This window comes from Blennius ocellaris, assembly GCF_963422515.1.
Source record: "Blennius ocellaris genome assembly, chromosome: 19".
Lineage (NCBI taxonomy): Eukaryota > Metazoa > Chordata > Actinopteri > Blenniiformes > Blenniidae > Blennius > Blennius ocellaris.
This window is the reverse complement of record NC_137668.1, coordinates 10,028,671-10,052,780: the sequence shown is the minus strand read 5'-3', so window position 1 is coordinate 10,052,780 and position 24,110 is coordinate 10,028,671. Positions and strand designations below refer to the sequence as shown.

The 24,110-nt window shown below is 44.0% G+C and overlaps 1 protein-coding gene across 10 annotated transcripts in view; it reads right to left on the bottom strand.

The window, feature by feature from the left end:
- The window catches only part of sulf1 (sulfatase 1), a 41,927-nt gene extending 18,168 nt beyond the window's left edge, over positions 1-23,759 (bottom strand). For 4 of the 10 annotated variants that reach the window (XM_080515072.1, XM_080515076.1, XM_080515075.1 and 1 more), the window contains exons 1-5: positions 23,346-23,706; positions 7,704-7,891; positions 7,006-7,245; positions 5,550-5,701; positions 2,890-3,059 (exon numbers count right to left, since the gene is read on the bottom strand). In XM_080515072.1, the coding sequence (XP_080371198.1) occupies positions 2,890-3,059; positions 5,550-5,701; positions 7,006-7,245; positions 7,704-7,891; positions 23,346-23,575 (980 nt within the window). In that variant the 5' untranslated portion in view covers positions 23,576-23,706. Of the gene's footprint in view, positions 1-2,889; positions 3,060-5,549; positions 5,702-7,005; positions 7,246-7,703; positions 7,991-8,404; positions 8,441-23,345 lie in introns of those variants that run through there. The other 6 variants (XM_080515074.1, XM_080515080.1, XM_080515081.1 and 3 more) reach the window with 6 other exon arrangements.
- Between the last annotated feature and the right edge of the window lie 351 nt (positions 23,760-24,110).

Sequence of the window (24,110 nt, the reverse complement as noted above, 5' to 3'; positions counted from 1 at the left end):
TAAAGTAGATACTGTATGCTTTGGATGCAAGATAGCCCAGGAATTATTTAGAATAACTACAGAACTGTAAAAATGTTCTGTTTTTACCTTTGTATGTCCTGGGTAATTGACTGGCCCGCAAGAAGTTACTGAAATTCTTGCATTAGATAAAGATGACTATACGTCCATGAAATACAATTGTTACGTCCGATTAAAAAAAAGTAAAATAAACAATGACTAAGGTTTGTGGTTCCAACTTTTTTCTTTTATTCGCTGTATTTTGTGTCATCCTTTTGCTCGTTAGCCTCTATGGGTTTAGACAGGCTTATTCGTTGCACTAAGATCCTCCCCTTTGCTCACTCCCCATGTCACTGTTTCACTGGACTTGCATTATGTGTCTCTGTACTTTCATCTCTCTACTTTCCTGCAAGACAGTGGAGCGCGAAGTTTGCGGATTAGCGTGCTGTCTGATCTCAAACTGTTTGTTGCTCCCTGTCCGATCCTCTTCTCTCTCACTACCCTCTAATCCCCTGCCGGTACACCAGGAAGATGCCACCTCTGAGTCTGGTTCTGCAGAGGTTTCCAGGTTTCCTCTGCTTGTTTATATGGGATTGTTGGGTTTTTTCTCCATAAACATGCCACGATATGGCGAGGTTGCAATTGGGGGTTTAAATCGGGGTTATATAAATAAAACCAAATTAAATAGACTTTTTCCTACTGACTACATTCATTTGAATTTTTTTCTTATATTATATTTAAAGTATTATGTTTAATAGTTTTAATTTTTGTTTTCCATAAATTGTTTTAATTGTATAATAAATACAGTTTGGCTGATTGATTGTAATTATAAAGTGTAGCATTTCCCCAGCCATGCCTAAAGCTTTTGTACTGTATGCTATATTTGCAGAATGTGACAAAATCGAATCCACTTGTTGCTCCTTTCTGTTAAAGTTGTTCCCTTTGCAAGTCCCTCACAAACCATACCATAAATGAACAGATTCCAGCGTTGAATAAGAAACCGGGAGTATCAAGACTTTGATACTTAATGAAGACCTGCTATGAGAGCTGCTTTGCGCTCACCGACTAAGCTGCCTTCTGCCCTCGTCTCCTCAGGCCTGCTTTGTGAGAAGGGTGAACTCTTCACCCACTTAGCAGGCGGTCTAATAAGCCCCACAAAGGGACCTGTCTCTGGGCAATGGGCCACCAAGGTAAGGGGCCCTGAGCACCAGGGAACCAGGAATGCAGAGGTCAGTGGAATGAAGCCAGTCCATAGGCGAGGTCACACCTGCCACCTGTCACATACAGGTCTGCTGGATAACAGCGGCAGGTTGTTCGTCCCAGAATGCTTCCTGATCTCGCAGAGATAGTTGCAGACACACGCCGAGATCAGTGATTCTCCCTGGAGCAACTTGATGAGCTCTGACCAGAATAAGTGCAGTCACTTGCCACGAGACACGCCATTGAGAAACCACATCAAGTCTACAGCGCTTAAAATAAATTGCGAGCTTGGCTTACATCTAAGAAATGGTGCATAGACACCTTTGGCGAGGAATGTTAATGACATTAACATCAAGTCCTCCCCTCATACTGTTCCTGTCAAAAGTACAGACGCTTCTTTGATTTATGAGGCGGCTAATACTTTACCGCCACGCTGTCTCGTCCCACTTCTCCACATTACATATGAGCTGCATGCGGCACCTACTGCAGTGAGGAAAAGAGTCTCACCAAATAGAGGCGCAAAATCCCATCAGCGGATGCCAAACCTACTTGAATCCACTAAAAATGGAACAGAGTAACAACCTCCATGTAATAAAAGAACTCAGCACCTGCTGGTGGAAAAGGGCCCAGATCTGTTTTAGAAATTTATAGTCAACAACAAACACCCGCCCATGCCAACCACCTGTCCTCTCCACAGTAACCGCACCACTCATTCCACACGCGGGGCACCTACACACAATCACCGGGGCAACCCTTTCAGTCGCCCGTGGGCCCCAGCTCCACCCCCGTCACCCGGAGGCTCCGGCTAAAAATAAATTAATAATGTCACAAAGGGTGTTCCAAAGCACACAATGCATTCCTCTCGTCCCAGGAGCCGCAGGGAGAGACTACTGATTGATATGGACAGGGTCAGGAAGTCCTTTGCGGACTACACTCGGGGGGGAGGAAGGGCTGGACGGAGCGAGCTGGGATGAGAGAACGAGACGACAGCGAGAAACATGGTGGTGAAGATAAATGGGGTGACAGAAACAGAGATATACAGATAGACGGACAGAGGAAAGGTAAACAGGGGGGAAATGTTAAAGGGGGCAGAAAGTGAGAAGAGTCTTACATCTCAGTCTACAAACCACCAAAACACTCTCCCATTGAAAGGAGCAGCCACCCTGGGAGCCCAGTGTCGGGCCCACAACAAGACGGCAGGGCACGCTGCCAGTGGAGTGACCCGGAGTATCGCAGTGCTGCCTCGACACAGTGATGAGAGTTGTGGGAGGCCAATGTGGGCTTGGCATGAACACAATGCTCCGTAAAAAAAAAAAAAAAAAAGCCATCCCCGATCTTCGCCGTGGTATGTGCCCCAGCTATTTTTGGACGATAAATCATTTTGATTTCACGCTTGCTGTGTCTTCGGTTTGAGTAGCCTCCAAGCAACCTGTCATCTCTGGGGATTGAGGGCTGTGCATAGCACGATAATGTTAGGTACAACAACTCATAAATACTCTGAGTGGTTTCAAATGGGAAATGTCTAAATTTGAGCCTCAGGCGCCGATCTTTCTATTGTCTCTACCGCTTTATGCAACTCAGGGTCACGGGAATAGAGTGACCTTAAGTGAGTGCACGGTACCAGGCAGATTTACATTATCATACAAGTGTATGCAAACTTGAGTGTGGATCATGATGAGACGCTGAACTTACATGTGCTGTGAGGCATTTGGGAAGAACTCTGCATATTGTGGCGCAGAATCTTCTGGGCCGTGCGGAGCGGCGTGGCTGATGACCATCATCACTGGGCGGTGAGGGTACACCTTCTTGGATGTACGGAAGAAGTTGATGCTGTCGTTGGTGATCAGATCCGTGAAATAATCCTTCAAAAGGGGAGAGCAAAACAAGAGTCTTTAGTGCTATATTTCGGGAAATGAAGATTCGGGAACAACACAAGCTTTGATAAAACTCGGTCAAATCAGCGCCGCCCTCCTTCACCCAGTGGTTTTCAAACGCATGGAATCGGACCAGAGGGGATATGAAGTGAGGCCACTGAGTACACTACAGTCCCAATCTGTCGAGTCAACAGCTGGCAGCTTGCCTGCGGGTGTGTAAATGAGTGTGCATGCTTGAGTCTGTGTGAGCGTCTACAGTGTACAGGCTGTTGCCTCATCAGTGAATCTCTCCACGACTGAATGTGACACTTGCTTAATGGCGAGGAGCCTAGCGCTCTCAAATGGTATGTTGTTATGACAGCTCCATCCTCTGCTCCTCTCTGGGCTATCCATTCTGTTACTGCTACTTGGCTTCAATCGGTTCTATTCATCCACCCCCCCATTCATATGCCCTCTTTTCTCTCCCTCTCACGAATTTCCACGCAGATATCAAGGAATGCACAAACCTTATAAAAAGATTTCAGCTTGAGGCGATACAAGCTAAATGGGTTCATGTGAAACACTCCTCAGGTCTCCGAGTTACAATCAGACAACTCCCGAATGAAAGGAACTGTAAAAGTGTCCCAACAGACAACACAGTGGAGCAACTTTTTATCAAATGCTTTTCTTCACGCAAGCAGAAGTCGTTTATAATTTTTTTTCCCCTAGTTGCATGGCCGGTCACACCCAGAGCTAAAAATCACAATAGCATTTGCCAAGTTTCCAACTGTAGATAAACCATTCTACCTGAATTTGTGGTGTGCTGCTGCCGTTCAAGGCTGGCGTAAAACAAATGAAAGGGAGTGCCAGGATTGAGAATGAAAGGGTAAAAGGTGATTTCCCTGAAATGTCAGAAGTGGGTTTGGCCGATTCTTCCTGTCTCCATTCATAGGTTTCATAGCCAGGACAGATTTAATAGCTTGGCAGCTGCACATGCCCACGGAGGCTGATGATTATGTGCACATGGCGAACCAATGCCATGCTCTCTTGAGTTGCCAACGCCGTCAAAATCCAAGCCGCTGCTGCCGAGGGCTCTGGTGGGTCAAGAGGAAGCAACAGTGTCATGGGGAATGCCTGGCTAGCGGCTATAAAATAGTCACGGAGGTAGAGAGCATCACTTTTCACTCTGAATTATGAGTGGTAATCCCAAAATGGGAAACACCTTCCATTCATTCCCCTTCATTGGGAATTTGTAATTCTTGTGTTCTAAAAACCTACAGGAAATATTACGGCTTGGAAGGTTTTCAAATCCAAATTTCAGAGTCGTCTGATCGTACATTAGTTAAATTGTGTGTTGGCTGCAGTGCAAACATCTGGCCTGTTAACTCCGCTGCTTTTATGGCAGTTATTGTCATGGAAATTCAATAAAAGGAGAGTATAGATTGGACCGTCAATCTAAATATTTAAAAACAGATCTTTGATAAACATCTTAACCTCTATGAACTGCTCTCCTAACAAATGGAAAATAAGACGAGACGTAATTACATGAAATCATTGAGCGAGTGCCTCGTCTAATCACAATGACTTGATGTGCCAGGTGCAATCTGTGCAGTATATCCTGACCTTCTCACCCTGTGTAAATCCAAAAAGAGTTGTGGTTCTCCTAGTGGCAGCGGGATGATGGGTTTTGGCAGCAAACAGCAAATATTGTGTCCATTTGGTTTCAAACCGCAATCTGCTGACCAAGCCCATGTCATATAAACACCTTGGCCTCAGCCTGTGGGTAATTTTACACCTCAGTCCAAGTTGGCAGAGGCAGAGCGGTCCAAACATTTGTTTGCCCATCGTTCGGGGCCAGCCTCGTGGATTTCCAGGAGAGTGCAACCTGGGGAGATATTGGCATGGAGCTGCGAAAACAAACTGACAGCTCCTACAAAAACAGTTGGGGAAGATTGATGACGGATGCCATTCAGCGCCACAAAACGACAGTGTAACCACAGCGTTCATCTCCAGAAGTTGACAGTGGCGGCACAAAATCTCCCTTCTGCATTTATTTATTGCAGTATCGAAGCACAGAAGTCTCGAAATCAGAGTAGTGCAACACTAAAATGTTAAAAAATGCAGAGCAAGAGCCACAACACAAGTGGAGGAGTGTGTTTATTACAAGGAACAGCTTCCTCTAACGATGTGCTGGATTTACAATTTCAGAATATTGAGGGAAAAGTGTCTCAATAAAGGGAGGCAACAAAAAGAGGAGACGCCACTTCAGCTGAGCTCAGTCCCTTTAATTCTCACGAGAGAATTCCTGCCAGCCTGGATCATAACACAGTGATAACTGAAGTGCTTCACTGTCTGTATTTATATGAGCGTGGAACCTGCAATTTGTCAGGCAAAGTCTTTATATCCAGCCATGAAGGGAAAACAAATTAGTGATTGCGTTAGCGGCGCCCTTTCTTTTTTTTTTTCTTCTTTCAAACAAATACCTTGAAGAACACATACCTTTGCATAATCAGCACCATGTTTCTCCTTGTAACCATTCCGGCAGACAGTATAATTATAGAAGCGGGAATTTTTGATCAATCCAACCCATTCGCGCCACCCAGGAGGGATGTAGCTGCCATTATACTCGTTGAGGTACTTGCCGAAAAATGCTGCAGAAGAAAGAAAAAGAAAAGGTTTAATGTGCAAGCTGTCAGTGCATGTTTTGTTTTTTTTTGTTTCTGTAAAGCTTTAATAATCTTGAATGCGTCTGTGTGACTTTATCCGTGCGTGCGAATGTGACTCTTAACTTTTTTTTTTGCCTGTTTCTTTTTTCCCCCGGTTTCACTGACGGCATTCTGGGATAAGCTGGGCAGGGAGCCAGCCCGTCCCAGAGAAGGCTAATTGCAGACTAACGCATCAGCTCGAAAAACCACAGGCCGTGCTGCAGCCCACAGGACCCCACAGAGCTGCCCAGCACAACGCCTGCCCATCACTCACACAGACACTGTCTGATGAGACACGACAGCAACCTGGCACGCTCAACGTGTTTGCATTTCTCACAGCAGACAGCCAGGCAGGCATGCAGTTATGGCGCTTACTATAAAAATGTACATTGACTACCACGTGAATGTACAGCAAGCAAGAGGAGATCTCAGCTGACTGTGATATTCAGTTTTGCTATCAGAAGTGTGAGGTGCCAGTGTTAGGCAAGTGCTTGTAGTAGGGATTGGTCACTATATTTACTCAAGTCTACTGGTGCCTCAGATTCAACCCATTCTGCTCAAAATGAGCATATATCTTAACTAAAAGCAGTATGTTCATTATCTTCACCTTTGGTATAAGTTAAGGGATGCTTTAGATGTCCACACCTTCTCAAAATATCGCCTATATTCTGCTTCAATCTTCCTATTTTTCCAATGAGCAGACAGATTTAAGGGACAAAACAGTAAAAATCTGGTCAAAGTAAGCCCACATGCACTTACATTGGAAGACGAATTTAAAAACAAAGCTGGTTATAGTTCATGCACAACGGAAATCAATTTCCTTATTGAGTCATAATTTTGCAATGTCCTCATATAGGCCAAAGCCAACAGTCACCGCTGAAGTCATGAGCAATAAGCTCAAAAACTTTAATAATAATTGCAACTACATTTGTTACTCTCAAACCAGTTCAAAAGGGGCCAGAACACCTTTTCCAAGAATGATTCTCTTTTCTAACTTTAAGAAAGCATGAGTAGTAAGTTGGGGGTGAACCCTTTATCCTTTTTTAATCAGACCATACATTCTCATCACTGAATTCATTGCAGATTAATTAAAATAGAAAATACATATTCATTCGAAACCTATTAGTCTGTATAGAAAACCTACCAGTTTTGCATCTTTTGTCTTTGGCTCTCAACAACACTTAGCCTGTGTATTTGTATTTTATTCTCTCCCAACAGATGACACAATTTTCCCATGTGTAGTCACCAACCTGTCCTGTAGCCTGTGTTGTTGAGGTAGACGGCGAAGGAGCGCGGCTCGTGCTGAGCTTGCCAAGACGGGGAAGAGCAGTTCTCATTGTTGGTGTAGGTGTTGTGGTTGTGGACGTATTTGCCCGTCAACATCGACGATCGTGATGGGCAGCACATGGGCGTAGTGACGAAGGCATTGGTGAAACTAGTGCCGCCGTCCTCCATGAGTCTGCGAGTTTTGTTCATCACCTGTAGAGAGCCTGTAGGAAAAGGTGAGACAGTCAGTGCTGCATGTTGTTCTAATAAACAAGAAGTACTGCCTTCTGTAAAAATGATAATGACTTTTTTCAACAAAGGTAATTGGATTTACTTTGCTTCCACCTGTATAAACACCCTTCTGTCTATTTACATTACGTTTTCAGACGCACTTCTCAAAGTCAAAATAATTATCCTTCTGCCGTTGACAGACCAGATGGCCATTCAGGTCCGGCTTATGGCCTCTATTTAATATTTAATGTGTAGAGGAAGGTCACAAAAATCCTCATGCAAATAGCAAAAGAGACAAAGAAAGAGGCTTTGACTAAGTGGAGAGAATAAAAAAAAAAACACAAAAATGTGAGTAAACTGTGTACAAGACTTTGTTAGGGGAAAATAAATGAGCGAGCCAATTGAAAAGTAAATAGATTCCACAGAATTCCAGGATGCGTGCCAGCCTTACCCAGCTCAACATCCTGGTCGTCTGTCATGATGAGGATGATGTTGGGCCGGATATTTCTGCGGTCTCTCTGGATGCGACCCCTCAGCCCCTGAGCCCTGGTGGTGGTGAAAGCCCAGCTGCCTGGAGCCCAGTCCAGAGACAGGAGGACCAACCAGGGCAGCCAGTGAATCAGCATGATGCCCGACACGCTGCAGGATGGATAGACGGGAGGATTAATGGGAGGGAGAAGAGGACCAGCCAGGCCACTCACTCACTCACGCCTGTGCAGCTCTCGCAGCCGTGGTGGACTGTGAGGAAACAGAAGGAGAAAATACATGGAGACATTAGAACAGAAAGCGTGAGGAAACCTGAAATGAAGTGGCCAATTCTGAAGAAGCCAAACAGAGAATTACATTATACCCTCAGTGAGACAGACTCCCTGTAGGAACATTTAAGCACATTTACTTCAGATAAATTGTCCGCATCTGGTTGCAAATCAAACTAAAACACAGCAGCTTATCCAAATACTGAAAAGCCAAAAAGGATTCCTGTGAGCTTTATCCCTTGAAGATCCACCAAGAAAAACTTACCCAACAGTTCCAGCATCTGTTTTGTGCAGACTGAAACTCCATTATTATCCTCACCTACACACACGCAATACTAGATCACAGTGATCCATTGCAACAAGTAAAAAGCAAAGGACAGGAAAACACAGATCTCACCTCAGAAAATCCCCCAAACCTCATTTTTTTCCTAATTCCTTATCATATCCCTGCACTTCCCGTCTTTCTGTGTCAGAGGACACACACCTCACACATGAAAACTCTTCATCTCCACTGGAGGGCTGTTGTTCAGCTAACTGTGCACGGACCACGCCATTGGCTGTCGGCACTCAAACACCCCCAGACACTTTCCAACGTGAGCCAATGGTGGGCCACCTTCAACCTGTCACTCAAAAGTCACCCCCTGGTGAGTCAAGCATGACAGGAGGGGGTGACCAAGGGGGGAGGGAGTTAGGGGTACTGGAGGCGGAGAGAGGGTTCCGCTACATTAACCCCAGTGCCACTATCGCCAAATACAGATTACCACTGAGTCATTGCAGCACATTGAGGGCCCGTTCTCACTCACCAAGTCACTGTTGATCCCAAACAGTGCTCTATATTTACAAACAGTGTAACTACATTCGACTGCTAGCCGCACTCAGATCTTCAGAGGAAGACTTTTTTTTTCAAGTCATCCTTCAGTTAGTTCAGTCCAATTATGTTACTGTATCATGGGGAAAACGCCTTAAATGAGCAATTGAGATAAAAATGCAAATCTGGTGCCAATCAAAAATGTACTTTGAGAAGGGAATAGCGTGTGTAAAAGAATGGCTTATGGCTGTGAGATGAACCATGACACTGTAATAATGAGTGCTCCATCACTGCCTGTGAAAACGTGCCTTATGGACAGCAATCCCACTGAGTGGCACCATACTGCTCCCTATTCTGAGTTAATGGCCTGAAAACAAAAGGCAGGTCTATGACACCTGAGCCTGACCGAAACCCGCTGGCTGGCCCTCATTTCCACAAAGGGGCCCCTCAAAATCAGTAAATAGGAACTCTAACCAAACCCAATTAACATTCATGATGGCTGGTGCATAATGGAAGTGGCTTTACATAAGTGTGTTAAAGCTCTTAATAAGTTGAAATCCTGAGGACTTGCATGCTTAATGCTTTGATTTATGCTTCCAATTATTATGTAGTTTGTTAAAAAATGTAAAGATAAATGATTGTGAAACGTTTGCTGAAGAACATCCCCCAAAAACGGTGTATGGATTTGACGCTACAATTTCTTCCCAGTCATGAAACACCAGAAAGTTCAGTTTGGTGAAACTGTATTTTGACCTAATTTCTCTTCAACCATCTGGTGAGGCCAAGAAATTACATTTTGATCCCCTTGAGGGTCACGACCCCCATCTTGAGAACCTCTGCTGCACCATATTGTTTCTGCTCAACTGGAACATGTATCTGGTCATGAAAAGCCTGACTGCAGACTGAAACTGTCGTATCAAACAGATGATGGTCCACTATGAGCAAATCACCTTCAACATCCTCATAAGATGCACTGATACTATGCTTATACCAACTGAGTGCTTACATTGGGGTACTTCCCAACTTTTACAAGTGCTTAATAATGCACTTACAATTAAGATCATTTTCAATGAGAAACTTTTATTCACCAACACTTCAACACTCTTTGTATTTCCCAGAAACATGGCATTGCTACTTGCTTTTGGGCTCAGTTGGTAGAGCCAATCTATGTTCCAATCTAGGTTGTAGGTTTCAATATATAGGTTTAATCCCTCATCTTGCCATGTTCATGCATCACAGTATCCCTGAGCAAAACACTGAACCCAAAGTTGGTCCCAAAGATGGATGAGCACCCTGTATGGAAGCATCACCATTGTCTGAATGGATGAATATGAAGGATAAGGTCTATTCAACACGTCACTGAAATATAACCACACTGTCAAACTGTGTTTATGTTACTTCTAGCCTGTTGTCACGAGGTACGACATAATATTTATTGAATCGAGTGGAATATGATTTGCTGTCAAGAAAATTTCTTTTAAAATACCAGATCGACAACGCCTTTTGTGTGAACACTTCCTGTCTGGCCTAATCTCCTCTGTGAAAATGTACACAGCTGTTTCTGGTGGAAACACAAGCAGTGGGTTGAATGACTGTTTGGTGTTACCAGAGAAACATTACAGGTTTGATCATCATCCTGCTCTGTTCTCATTTCAAAGTGTCCTGGAGTGAGACAATGAACCCTGAATTAACGCCTCACATTGCAGCTATCATCATGATAAGCAGTGTAAAGACGGCTATTCCTCCACTGACTAGCTGTGCTCCTGATGTCAACTGACAAATTACTGGAAAGTTTTATCGGGTGGGGTGTATGAGAACACTTTTATAAGCAAAACCCTACACTGGTATTAGTGGATGTCGAACATCTTGCAGACATTGAATCCACAACATGAGCAGAAAAAGTCAGAAAAAAATCACTGTTGACCCGAGATTCCTCCAGTTTGCTTCCAGATGTAAAAAGAGGTGCTTCAGATAGAGGCTTGAGAGCACTTTGGTCTGTCCTGCGCTGTAGACGAGCAGTGTCTCGGCTTAGCCAGCCAGCCCAATCATCGTGACAGCCCTGTGCAAACACTGGCGCCGTTTGGACAAACACCCCTCCAGTGCAGAGTGGCAGAGTGCACAGAACCTCGCTGTGAATTACACACACAACACAAACTACTGTGCAAACACATGGTGACACGCAGACGCTCATAAGATACTCACACACACAAAGAAAACCACATTCTCCTGCTGCGTAGGTCCAAGTCCTCCTACACGAATGCCAAAGCATCCCAGAAACAATAGACGCAACCCATCTCGAGACAAAACTTGAGTCTCCATTTCTATCAAGCTGTGGATGACCCGAGATCAGCAGAGATCAAGTCAGTCGACCAGCTCGTGTAATGTTAGCACCCAACGCAAACTCAATTTTACATGCCAATGATTCCCGGCAATCGCCTCTTCTTGTGACTTCGAGAAAACAGACAAGAAGGTTCATTGTGGTGTATGATACAAACCTTGTGGCGCTGATGTGGTTAGCTACAGTGGAATCAATAGCTATACTGTCTGCAGCAACTCAGACCGCAGGGTTAATAAAATACCACACAGAGCAACCAATGGGATCGTAGGCCATAGTTACGCACGCAAGATTTCCCCCTCCTCTTTCTTAGGGATACTTCTCATCCTAACTTAATTTCACCTGATCTACTTTCCCCGCGAGGTCACCTGGAGTTCGCGTCGGAGGTTTTCTAGCAGCCCCGTGTCTCCACGGATCATTCGATAGCTTTCCATCTCAAAGTGATCCATCATCAAAGAGGAGAAAGTATTTTTTTTTATGTCGCGTCCTCACTCTTAGGACTTCCTCAGGTTAATATCACATATGGAGTACAAAGCTGCCAGAGGAAATGACCAGCTAATTGACAAGGCCAGATAAGCAGCTGCTGTTTATAATGCTAAGATGAATAGATTACATTAGAGTGCCTCTGAATCATATGAGGGGGAAAAAAAGAGGAAGAAAACAAAGAGGATTGATTTTGTTTGAATTCAATTTCGGTGCATATCTCCCTGATATTTAGCAGATATTTCCTCTTTGCAGAATCTTAGTGTGAATAAATAGCTGAGCGAAGTGATCCTGCAGCAGTTTCTGCCTCAGACAAGTTTAGTTTATATGAGAGGGTAATGAGTGCAACATTTACATGGTGTCAGTTGATCGTGAGCATGGAGTTCACATGCAACACGACTCACTCCTCAACTTTATCACGCAGAAGACAAACTGGCTGCTCTGCACATTGAAGTTCATAACTTCAATATGTATCAACAGCATGTATATTAAAACATCTTAAATGTCAGATAGTGTGTAAACTGTTCAGACACAACAACTGAAACACCTCTGTAATTACGGCCAGTTTGCCAGGATTAACTGTAAAGGATTAACTGAATGAGATCTGTGTTTAAGCCTGGTCACTTCTGAGTGTTTTGTTTTGTACACATACTTAACAAAGCAGTGGTATTCAGGCTTCCTAGTTATAATCTCACTCAGAGATGAGAGGCTGCGGGAGAAGTACCTGCAAGGTCAAGTCCAAAACACTGTAGCCAGTACCAGGAAGTATACAATTAATAAACATATAATATAAGTGAATATTAAGTGAAATCCGAATGTTGTTATATAGTTTACTTTTAATTCCTCATTATTGTTGGCTCTGCTTCTTTCTTGACTGCAGTATGCAACTCTGAGTGCATGCGTGCCAAGTTTTGTGAACTCCATTGAGTGAGAATAACGTTTCATGCCATTTTCATAAACCCTTCATTTTTGAATGAGTCATTTATTTATGTCATCTAGCGTGATATAAGCAGAACAGGCTGCTTCTATACATCTGCGGAGCAGACAAGAGGTCTTTATTCCTGGACAGAGTCAGAGGACTAGGGAGCACATTGTTTCTGCTTCCTCATTGTTTTGAAGGATTAGCACTAATGGCCCTTTAAATGAGCCCCTTACTGTACCCATCATGGTTAAGCTGGGGGAGGAATATTGGGGATGGATGGAAGGAACGTAAAATGCCCAGAGGTTCAAAGGACTGAAACAAAAAGGCCACTATGAAGTTTTCAGACACACAGCTGCCAGATACATAACAGATATGCAATTTTCAGATTAATGACCATCAATGCCAGGGGCTTTTAGGACACCTCAACACCCTACTAATCTTCACTTTCATGATAGTAAAGGTTTTTTTCCTACTATACTTGCAGAAAACAGCTCTTTCACTTACTTGCCTTTGGCACATGCGGCATCGCTCAGTAATTTGGTACGGCAACACAGACAGCTGTGCTTTGTGCGCTGAGTAAAGCTGAACATAATGGAGTGGCTGCTTGTGTAACCATGCAGGGCAGCAGTATTTGGCTGGTTGGCAGAAGTGCCCTCCAGTTAGGGCCTCAAACCACACACTCTGCTGCGCCCTGACCCTCCTCCGACCCCAGTGGTGATATGGCTTTGATGGTGGCTTGTTTAACCTAACCTCAGCAACCTGAGGCTACCCACACACACACGGGTTAAGAGGGAAAAGTCGGAGGGAAGGAATGAGCGAAGGGGGCTCACTGCAACGGTACGAGCGCACAAAAGTCTTGTAAAAGTCAGGTTGTGATTGGCTTGGATATTCATTTCAGTAATGGCAAATAGGCTGCGTCTGGCTCCGGTTTCGTTCAGTCAGCAGCAGTGGTCTATACATTTATCAGCTGTCAGTGAAAAACAGCAGATGCACTGAGAAGACGCATAAAAGTCCTAACGTAATGTAAAAACACAAAATAACATCATGTATCTACGTGTCTCTTGAAGAAAATAGCTGGTCCCTCAATGCAGGTTTGCCTACTAAACAGGATCTTGCTAAGAGTTAACGTACAGAGTTTGGAGGTGAAAGGGTTCACGTTCCCAAACAAGATGCAAGTCAAACACAAACCAGATGCCATGCTCCTTCTAAAGTAAATCAGTCATTCATAAAAGGCCTTGCTATTAAGGACAATGGCCGTTTCAAAGCAGGTCAAATCCCCCCCTTATTCCAGTTCATTCTCTTTTGCGCTCTCCCTCTCTATTTGCGCAGCCTATCTAAACTGCGGCCAAGTCAGAGAAGGACAATGGCAAAAAATAGCGGAATTAAAGTCTAATGGCATAGCTTGAATTCAGGAGGTCGTGTACGGACTATAGACTGGCATTAGGAGGTATAGTCATTCAGCATACAGTCATTACCACGGGAGGACTGTGGAAAGCAGGAAGTAAAAATTACAAAGCAGGAATAACATGTTAATCTGAAAGCTGATCTAGGAAACAATGCAGATTAGATAACAACAGAACAAAAACGTTTTGACATTTTTTGCTTCAGACCAGTGACATTTCTCAGTGCAGTCTGATTGCACCCTCTATTTCAGAGAGGGAAAATGATTATGGCAAGGTTTGTCCAAATATTTCTGTAATCCAAGGGAATTTAGCTGGTCTGCTGCCATTAGGACTGACGAGGGCCTTTTTCACTGAGGAGGGCCTGTGTGGCGGCCCGCTCTGCCCGGCAGGCCAAGGGCACCAGGCTGTTCTCACCAAGACCGGCCTGTCAGCCACGCTGAGCAGACTAAAGGAGGGCTCTGTCCCAGTGCAGTCACTTGGCTGTGGGCAGGCACTGGGAAAAGACTCAAACCTTGGTGATTTCAGACTCTTAACTCTGCTGATTTGTTTGACCAGAATGCCTCAATTAGTGTAAGATCTACGACAAAATCCAGCCAGAAAACCAAGTGTGCGGCAGCAAAGAGAGCTCACTGCCGCTTTGTTCCAACACATTGGTGGTTGCACAACTCTTCACCTTGACAAACACAATCAGTCTTATCAATTCTAAAACTCTGAAACACCAGATGTTTAAGCTAACCATCCATTTGTGTGCCGAGTGGTTCGGGTACAACACGGGATAATTTAATGAAGAAGAATGGCCTTGATTCAGTGAAATGTGAACCTGGGGCGAGTGCATTCACGACTATTAGTTAAACCCCTCGACTTCCTCCCAGACCTGCTAACAGACCCTTTGTAGTGCCAAGGCTGCAAGGCCATGCCATCAATATTATGCATGCATCATAATGTGTAATTAAATGAATCCTGGTGTAAAATACTTCAAAGTGAGACTAACTCACTGGCCAAAACACAGGCTGTAGGAAATCATGAGGAAGTGTTGAGCACCCTGAGTCGGGAAATGATCAAAAAAACACATAAGGTCATTTCATAAATGGGGAAAGTTCGCTGTATTTATTTGTGAATGGTTGTGTGTGTGTTCCTGGCCTGAAAGCAGTGAGCGTTTAAACGCTCATATCCTGAACGACGTGCAACCTTTGATCCGTTCTGTATATTCCACCGAAAACCTCATTCTGGTAACACTGACAAATTGGGCTTCGTGTCAGCTGGTGAGACTGGTATCACTCAAGTATGATCATTATCATTACATTCGGTGCCCCGTTGAGAAATAAGGCTTTTCGGAAAGGCTAACTTCTGCCCTGCTGTTTAAAATTAGTGGGCAACAGTAATTACTGCAGGAAGACGGAGGCATCTGATGGATCAGCCAGAACTATAAAGAAATATCCGTAGTGACAAGAAGAACAAGGTCTCTTGCGCCAGTTGGTTTGACCTTCACAGAACCCTGATCTCAACATCACTGAGTAAGTGTGGGATTACATGAGGAGAGAAAAGGAACAGAGACAGCCAGGGAGGCTCGCTTTCCAAACGAAGTTCAGTTTTACAAGTGGAAAAGCACATTTACCGTACGAGCGGGTGAGGGAAAGGGTAAGTGTGGGGGGTGGGCAGGAGGGAGGTCAAGTGAACGAAAGGGAAACCACTCCCCTGATTTATAGCGTGATATGAAAACATGGAATCGCAATCAGAGGATCAGCGGCCGCAGTTATAGGATAGGAGCCCAAAGCGGCAAGCGCTTTCTTGTTAAATCTATTCTGAGCCATGGATGGAAACCATTAAGCGATAGGCAACCTCCGATGAATAAAATACAACACATTTGTATTCTTCCAGCCACTTTCTTGTCAAAACCCACACTTCCATCAGAAACACTCCATCAGCTGCGGGAGCTCCAGAGAAAGTCGGCGCGAGAGGGAGGTGAACATAGTGCACGCTCACGGGTGGCTTTCTTGTCTCTTTGACGCGTCAAATATACCCCAGATAAATTATCCCTTTTACCACAAAAGAGAGCTATGGCAAATTGCTTCAATGGATTTCCACTGAGGTAATTGTCAAGAATAAAGAGACCCACTTCTTTTCCATGAAATCAGCAACATGGTGGCACAGAGAGCGAGAGAAAGAGAGAGAGAATGAGAGAGGGAGCTAATGTGCCAAGTTTGATGGATGTTTTTTGTTAACGGTGACAAATGTGAGAAGTGTGACATTATGATTTTTCTTGTATAACAGGAATGTTGACAAGGGGGAAATAAAAAATTCTTGTCATTAAGTTTGAGATCAACTAAGGAGTTTATGAGCAGCTAACAGTGAACTATTGTCCATTCGTCAACTCCCTTTTTACAGACTTGTCAGAGCAAGTCATTGCAACTTGCACCGTAGACTTGAATAGTTTTTATATCAGACTAACTTCCCGAAGGTGTGGTAAGAAAATGGTAGACAATGAGATAAAAGTGCAAAAAGCTTTAAAATCAGATTAATTTTAGCATCACATAGAGATAGACAATTACCTTATTCATCCCCGAAGGGAAATTATTATAATAGAAATGAAGTTTTGCAGACAAAACAAATGTAAAACCATAGCATTTTTCTTACAGATGTTTCAGTTGCAGAAACTTTTCAAGTGAAAGCCTGGAGCAGTGACCGTTCTTGCTGAAAATCAAAATGATAGCCTTTGGCCATATTTATACGGCAACGTTTTCAAGTTAAAACAGCAACGATGCTTAGAATCCCTGAAAACGCAACTGGAAATGGCTCCAAGGGTGTAACTTTTCAAAAATGCTCCAATTCAAACTCCATGGAAGCAAGGGGAAAACGCAACTTTTCTGAAACGCTGCTACTGCACATGTGTACCAGGGTACCCATATTCTCCTGGGACTTGGTGGTTTTATAACTGAGCGTCACCTGCGATAGCAATCCAATTTCATCAAGTTTGCCAATGTTAACGTTTATGTCACATTGTTCTCTATGTGCATGTGTGCAGTTTCATTACAAAAACAACCATCAGCACTACATCGTCATCAGCATTTATGCCGCTTCCATGTAAACGGATATCGTTTTCAAAATGCTGCTGTGTAAATGCCAAACTTTTCTGAAATGAAAACACAAAAATATGTATTTTCACTCGGGATTGAGTAAGCATTCATGCAGCGTGTGGTTGCTAGTGTTGTGGAGATCGAAGGGATGGATCCTCTCTGCTTCATCCAGCCCTGCTCAAAATTCAGTTCTCCTTCATAGCAATGAAAATTACTTAATCAGCACACCAGACAAAATATATCAAATAAATGTATTCGAAATCCAAATAAAACAGAACTGTCACCTCTCATTGAATTCAGAATGAAACTCACATGATTAACTCTAAGCTCTCTCCAACAACGTATACAACCATGTAAGTGTTTAAAGTAAATTATTATTTTCAACTCTCTACCCACTTGCCATTTTTTATCAGATTTCCTCTCATTGTTATCTGAGTCATGGAAAAAAAATCCCCCCTCCTGCTTTCATTACAAATGGCACCCTGTGTATCCTGACTAAATATTGCTTTTTCCGAGCCATGCTTAGACATACTCCTAATGAACTGCAGACTGATAAACACGTAGATTTAATTTAATGTAATTGAACAAATGTTCCTGTGAGGATGTGATTACAATATAAATTAATTATAAATAGTAATCAGTGAAAAACATCTACATTTCTCGAGGTGGCGGCAGCAGCAGCAGCTCAATCAGCAAACTCCTGTTGAGTGTGGCGCGGTTGCTGACGCATGAAACTAAACACCTTGAAAATGCGGAGCATGTGTAGGCATATTCTCTGGGAACAGTAGACAAACATAGACCATGAGAACCAGCCTGTGTGACCCTGGATGCCATAAACAAACCTCTCCAGGACTGTGACACACCAACCTGATACTGGTCATAAAAATCTATTCATCTGATTGCACCTGTGCCTGCTCGGCACTCCTATCGGTCCGTGCCCATGGGCATGTATGAATGAGTGTATTTGGATATCCTGCACACCCTTGTGTGTGTACGAGTCACTGACTCAGTCTGTCTTGAATACAGACAGACACGTAACCTGTAATTTGTACGCAGGGGAGCTCTCCTTTCCATTGCTTCGGGCTTAGTGTGTGGCTTTCCAAGGCATGCACCAACGTCACACGTAATTTAATTTACTTGCACAAATTCCTGATCTAAGTCCATTGTTGAATACACAAAATATGATATTTTCTAAAAGACAAATCAGCTTCGGAGCCATGAAACGGGAAGGTTACCCATTCCTTTAGAGCTGAGCCAAAGTTAAAGGAATGCAGTCAATACATCATCCCAACATGTTCGAGAGATACCAGTCAAACTGTGCTCAAGTTGCCGAGGGCAATTCAAGAAAAGCAAAGCGTAGATAATGCATGTCATGCAATGCTAGACCTTTTCATTATGAACAAGGTTGGTGTGCAAGCCGCTGTGAGATACAGACATTCTGCATCCACATGGCCAAGTTGGGCCGATGACGGGAGGGAAGACGGGACCAGAGGCTACCGGCCGCACATGGGCCGAGTCCACACATAGAAGTACACACAGGCAGAGGAGGGGAACGCTGGCAGAGACTGAATGTGTTTGCCCGCTCCAGGGGAGAAGCAAAGAAAGGGAGCAGAAGAGCTGAAACAAACGCATGCTGGCTTCTATTAGTTGAGCTGTAGAGTGGGATGGAGGGGTGAGGTAACATATTCATTCCTGCTGCCCCCCCCCATCCATTCCAGTCCCTCCAACCCTCCCACCCCATTATCTCCATTCTGGAAAGGCGGCGGATGAAAGGGACAACCCCCCAGTGGCAGCACTTCTCCCTCCAAACTTACGCCGACGCATTCTGACGGCTGCTTAATTGTACGTGATACAGGCAAGATCCTTTCTCTTTCAAATCTAAAACAGATTGCTTCTCCCTGGGGAGGGGATTATTGGACAAGAGAGATGACAAAGCAGGGACAGTTCAGCCCTCTGGGAGGTGGAGGACCGAGGGGGTAAGCTTGTGTATGTGTGTGTGTGTGTGTGTGTGTGTGTGTGTGTGTGTGTGTGTGTGTGTGTGTGTGTGTGTGTGTGTGTGTGTGTGTGTGTGTGTGTGTGTGTGTGTGTGTGTGTGTGTGTGTGTGTGTGTGTGTGTGTGTGTGTGTGTCTTTTTCCTTTTAAATGTTCGTCTTTTCTACATCACTGTGTCACAAGAGGATTACGTTTGTGTCCATGTGTTTCAAATGTGCGCGCACGTGTGCGACCAAGAACGCGTGCGCATTACCCAGCAACAGGATCACACAAACTTTTACTTTCTGCTGCTCTTTATCACATGTTCACACCTCCCTCTCTCACATCACAACTGCTTCTTTATCTTATCCCGCTTCCACTTCCCCCTCGGTGTCTCTTTTGACCCAGCTCATTCTTGTTCCAGGCTTAAGCCCACGCTGCATCTATGTGCGGTGACATTTGAACAAAAGCTGCTATGGACATCACAGAGAAAACCCATTAAAATACCCACTCTTTCACTCAGGCTTTACTCATTAATGTGCATTTATAGTTATTAGAAGCAAAACAACATCCCCTCTTCCTGTGTAAGCTCTCAGTCAAACACTGCACGGCCCGACAGGGAGTAACTCCTGGTTTTTCGACAGATAAATCATCTACTGAGCCTTTTGTTGATTCTGCTTATCTCTCTTCTCTGAGTAGTCATCAACTCAGAAGCTCAAGACAAAGGAGAAGGAAGCCACACAATAGAGTACAGTGTTGGGTATACGTCTGGTTCACTGCTCTTTTCAAAGTGTCTTCAGCACTAGATCAAAGTTTTGAGGAGAAGGAATCCTGTTCAATGATGAGCTGGATGTGATGTTTGCATAGCCTGACCTTTCCTCCTCAAATGACATCCTGAACAAACACATGAGGTGCTATTGTGAGCTCTCCAATCCCCCAAAATAGACTTATGTAGCATATGCATCCAGATATGCATGAAATACCTCCCCAGAGATACGTCCTCAAAAGTCAAGGACACATTCAGGGGCTATAATGCGCTGGTGGATTAGAACAACATGGCCGTGTTTGATCAGTAAGGTCAACAAAGGAACTGAGAAAGTGGCTGACTCATCTAAAGATAGCCTTTCTGGATCCTACATAAATAAAAGCATGCCAAATGCTCACTGTTCAAATACTGGTCATTTGCAGTGATAGGACTGTGCAATCTACTTTTGCTACTATGCAATCAGAACAGTATGAGGAACACTATCATTAAGCTGAGGAGATAAACAAGTGCTGCAGGAGAGGGTGGTTTAGGAAATTTTTTCTTAACGTTGTCACACACATGAGAACACACACAAACTACAGTCCTGTTGCGTCACTGTGTTGTTTTATTCTGATGAGAAGGTAAGCATGTGTCATTCAATTGGCCTTTGAACAATGTTTGCAGAGGATTTGTTCATGTCAGTTCATGCATTGTCTTCCCGTCTTCAGTCCTTTTATCCCAAACACATCTCAACTTGATTTAATCAGACATAAGTGTCATCTTAGTTTTCTGCAAAGTTCTGTGTTTTACTCCAACACTCAGAAATATGACTTGTGTCACTACAGGGTCAAGCTGACCTCACAGTAGAATGTGTTCATGATAACACTCAATGAGCAAAGATAAAAATATGAGATGAGTCTCACCAAGTCATTGAGCAAGACTTTGATTTGGAGTAAAGCAACACATATAACTTTACATGCAACAATCACTGTTCCTGCCCAGGAAATACAATAAAACCAACGATCGGTATAGAACCTGTTGCAATAAATTATATTCGACTGATTGTCCCTAATTCAATATATTCTCTCAGATTGTGCTATAACGTCTGGTCTGGGGAAAACAAACCCTGGTATGATAGCTGCAGGACTGCAGCGCATCTGTGGAATTGTGAGCACCGAGTCGGCTTTAAAAGTAGTCTGGCATGTTTTGATCAAAGCCCAATGGACGTCTGAATGTAGCACAGAACAAAGGACTGTAAGCAGACCAAACACAAGACGTGACAGACAACTGATGTGCATAACTGTGGGACTCCCTGATGCTCTTTTAGTTTTATCTAAACATTTCATAGGCCGTTTGTGAGTTCTTAGCTGGTTTAAAAAACAAACAAACAAAAACGAATCCATCCACAATGTAACATGAATGGTGTTAAGTTTAGGTGTGCATCTCCTTTCATCAAAACCAATATATGAATGCATTTTCTCCATATTCAGTCAACCTCTGCTTCAACCTCATAACTGAAATGGTGAGATGACACATCTGGAAAGTCTTTGATTCACTCTGTCTGGCAGCTGAAAGATGCACGTGCACATTTGGTACGGTTTGTACAAATAATGAGAACCTCAGCTGCTGCCTCATCTTTTTCCTTCCTAACACACAGACACTCGGCGTGCTTATCAGAAAAAAACTACAAATGACTTCGGTTATTGCTCTAACACACAGACACACGCATGCTCGCACACGCACCCTTCCAGAATGGATCCAAATGATGGCAAAGCTGCTACTGGAACAACGTTTGTCTTGGCAAGCGTCTGCCCCCCAGAATCTAATTATTTGCAGCAGCTGCTCATACTCTTGTTTGTAGCACACTGAAGCTACAACAGTTTAAAGGATCTCTTTTTTTTTTTTTTTTTTTTTTACCCTCAAAGCTGGCAGGAAGCGCCATGTTTTCAAACACCCTAAAGCTTCTTTGCTCTGGGAAGGGCAATCAGAAACTCAATCTAAACACTGCCGGGGACAAACTCAAAGTGGTGGGTGGATTTATGGATCAGCTTGTCAATATTAAATAGTTTGGAGTTCAAGTTCTCCACCAAGCCTCACCACTTCGTAACACATACTGGCACTGCATCGAGGCAGGTATTTTACACCAATTACACCTGATATAGGCAAGTTATAGTGAAGTGGACCACCATGTGAGTTTGCCATTCAGGGTCATTTCTAAACTTCTGATGGAATTTTAGAGGAATGAATTGGTCCAAAACACTATAAAGAAGATATTCAACTTCTTTATGTGGAATTTAGAATACCTTATTAATCCAAAAACTTGTGTATGAATAAGTCTCCAAAACTTAAAGCCGCAGTCATCGCAACGAATTGGAGGTTAAGTTAAATTCTTCAGGTAACAAGCAGGAAGTGTAGCTACGGCTGGTTTACCAAGGTAAACACGAATCCTCACAACAGCAGCTTTCACCCATACAACCTCCTCTAAGCCCCGCTGCTGTCCATACAGCCTTTCACAGCTGCACAATCTCCATTTGCAAACACCTCACACACACACACACACACACACACACACACACACACACACACACACACACACACACACACACACACACACACACACACACACACACACACACACACACACACACACACACACACACACACACAGTGCCTGCAGCTAGGTATAAATACTATACATCATATTCCCACTTCACTGGCAAGTTTCCCTTCTCACTTGACTTGAGTTAAATAGCCAAAGTAAGGTGCACATTCCCCGAGTCTCTGCCTCTCCGCTTCGCTTTGACAGTTTGTCCGGAAAGAGCTCTTCAGCAGCTCATCCATTTAGTGCACACTGACACGATCTGCCAGGAGTGCTCACTGAATGGAGATTTATGAAAAAACTTATCTGGCCTTAAGTGAGGGAACATTAAATGCCACACTGAGTTTTGAGAATGTCGAAAGAAAATTGCATTTTAATTTCCTACTACTTGGAACTGACAAGGGTAATGAGAAATCTATTTGTCTTCAGTAGAGCTTTTTAAGACTGACAAAGATTATGATGCAATCAGAACAAAAACAGAAGGAAATCCTTATGATGTACACTTCATTTTTAAATACACACATCACTGGAAATTATGCGGCACAAGTTTTAGATGACAGTAAACTTTTGCAAATTTAGAACAGCTTTCGTTCACTTTCCATTATTCTGCGATGGGGAAACTAAAATTTTAAAAGATTGATGCTTATGGATTGGGCAAAAATGACATTAATGGAATGTGCTGCCTTCTAATCCTTTGAGAGGGAGGAATTTGCGACGGAGGGAATTCCTGTCATTCAGGGGGGAAACTATGAAGTCCTGCGTACACACACACATATATATACACACACACACACAGTGCGCTGCTGTACAGGCAACACAGGCTGACTGCAGAAACAGCGCAGCTCACCACCACTACAAATCCCTGCTTAGGGACTCATGCTCCTGCCTGTAAATTGAATCACACATTTCCTACTTGCTGAACAAACAAGCACACAGTGTAGGAAAAGGGTGGGAAACAGTATCAAATGGAGACACAGAGGGAGAAAGTTGTGCAGTACCTGTAAAGCAGGAGAGCAGAGTGCTGGCTGAGTGAGAGGCAAGGCTGGGATTCCTCTCTTGCTCTGATCCTCACGTTCCTTAACCGGATCTCCCCTCGCACATAGAGAGGGTTGAGTCTTGGAGCTGGGACTTTGGGTTGAAGAGTAGGGGGGACCACACAGCTCCTGGAAGACAACCTCTCTCCTCTAATCCTCTCTCCGATGTGATGACACTCTCTAACCTCGACCATCTGTTGAAACACGTCCCGAAGCAGTCAGCACCACGCTGTGTCAAGAACCCCACTCCCCTGCCCAATCACAGACCGGCTGCTGGGTGGCTCCTCGCTGCCAGGAGGCAGGGACAAGGACAGAGCACAACGCAGAGGGAGACACACACGCGCACACACACACACACACACACACACACACACACACACACACACACACACACACACACACACACACACACACACACACACACACACACACACACACACACACACACACACACACACACACACACACACACACACACACACACACACACACACACACAGCCAGTACCACCCCACATTCACTCAGACACTCTATGAGATGGGAGCAAGAAAACCCCCAGTCATCGTAACCTGAGAGCCGGAGTAGGAGGACAGGGAGAGTGAGAGGAGTGGAGAGAGGAGGAATGGGAGGGGAACGAGAAAGTAAGCAGGAGAAAGAGCATAGGCAAGTGAGAGAAAAGTGTCGGGGAGAGCAGGGGCATGTTTGAAATTGAAAAGTAGAGACGGAATA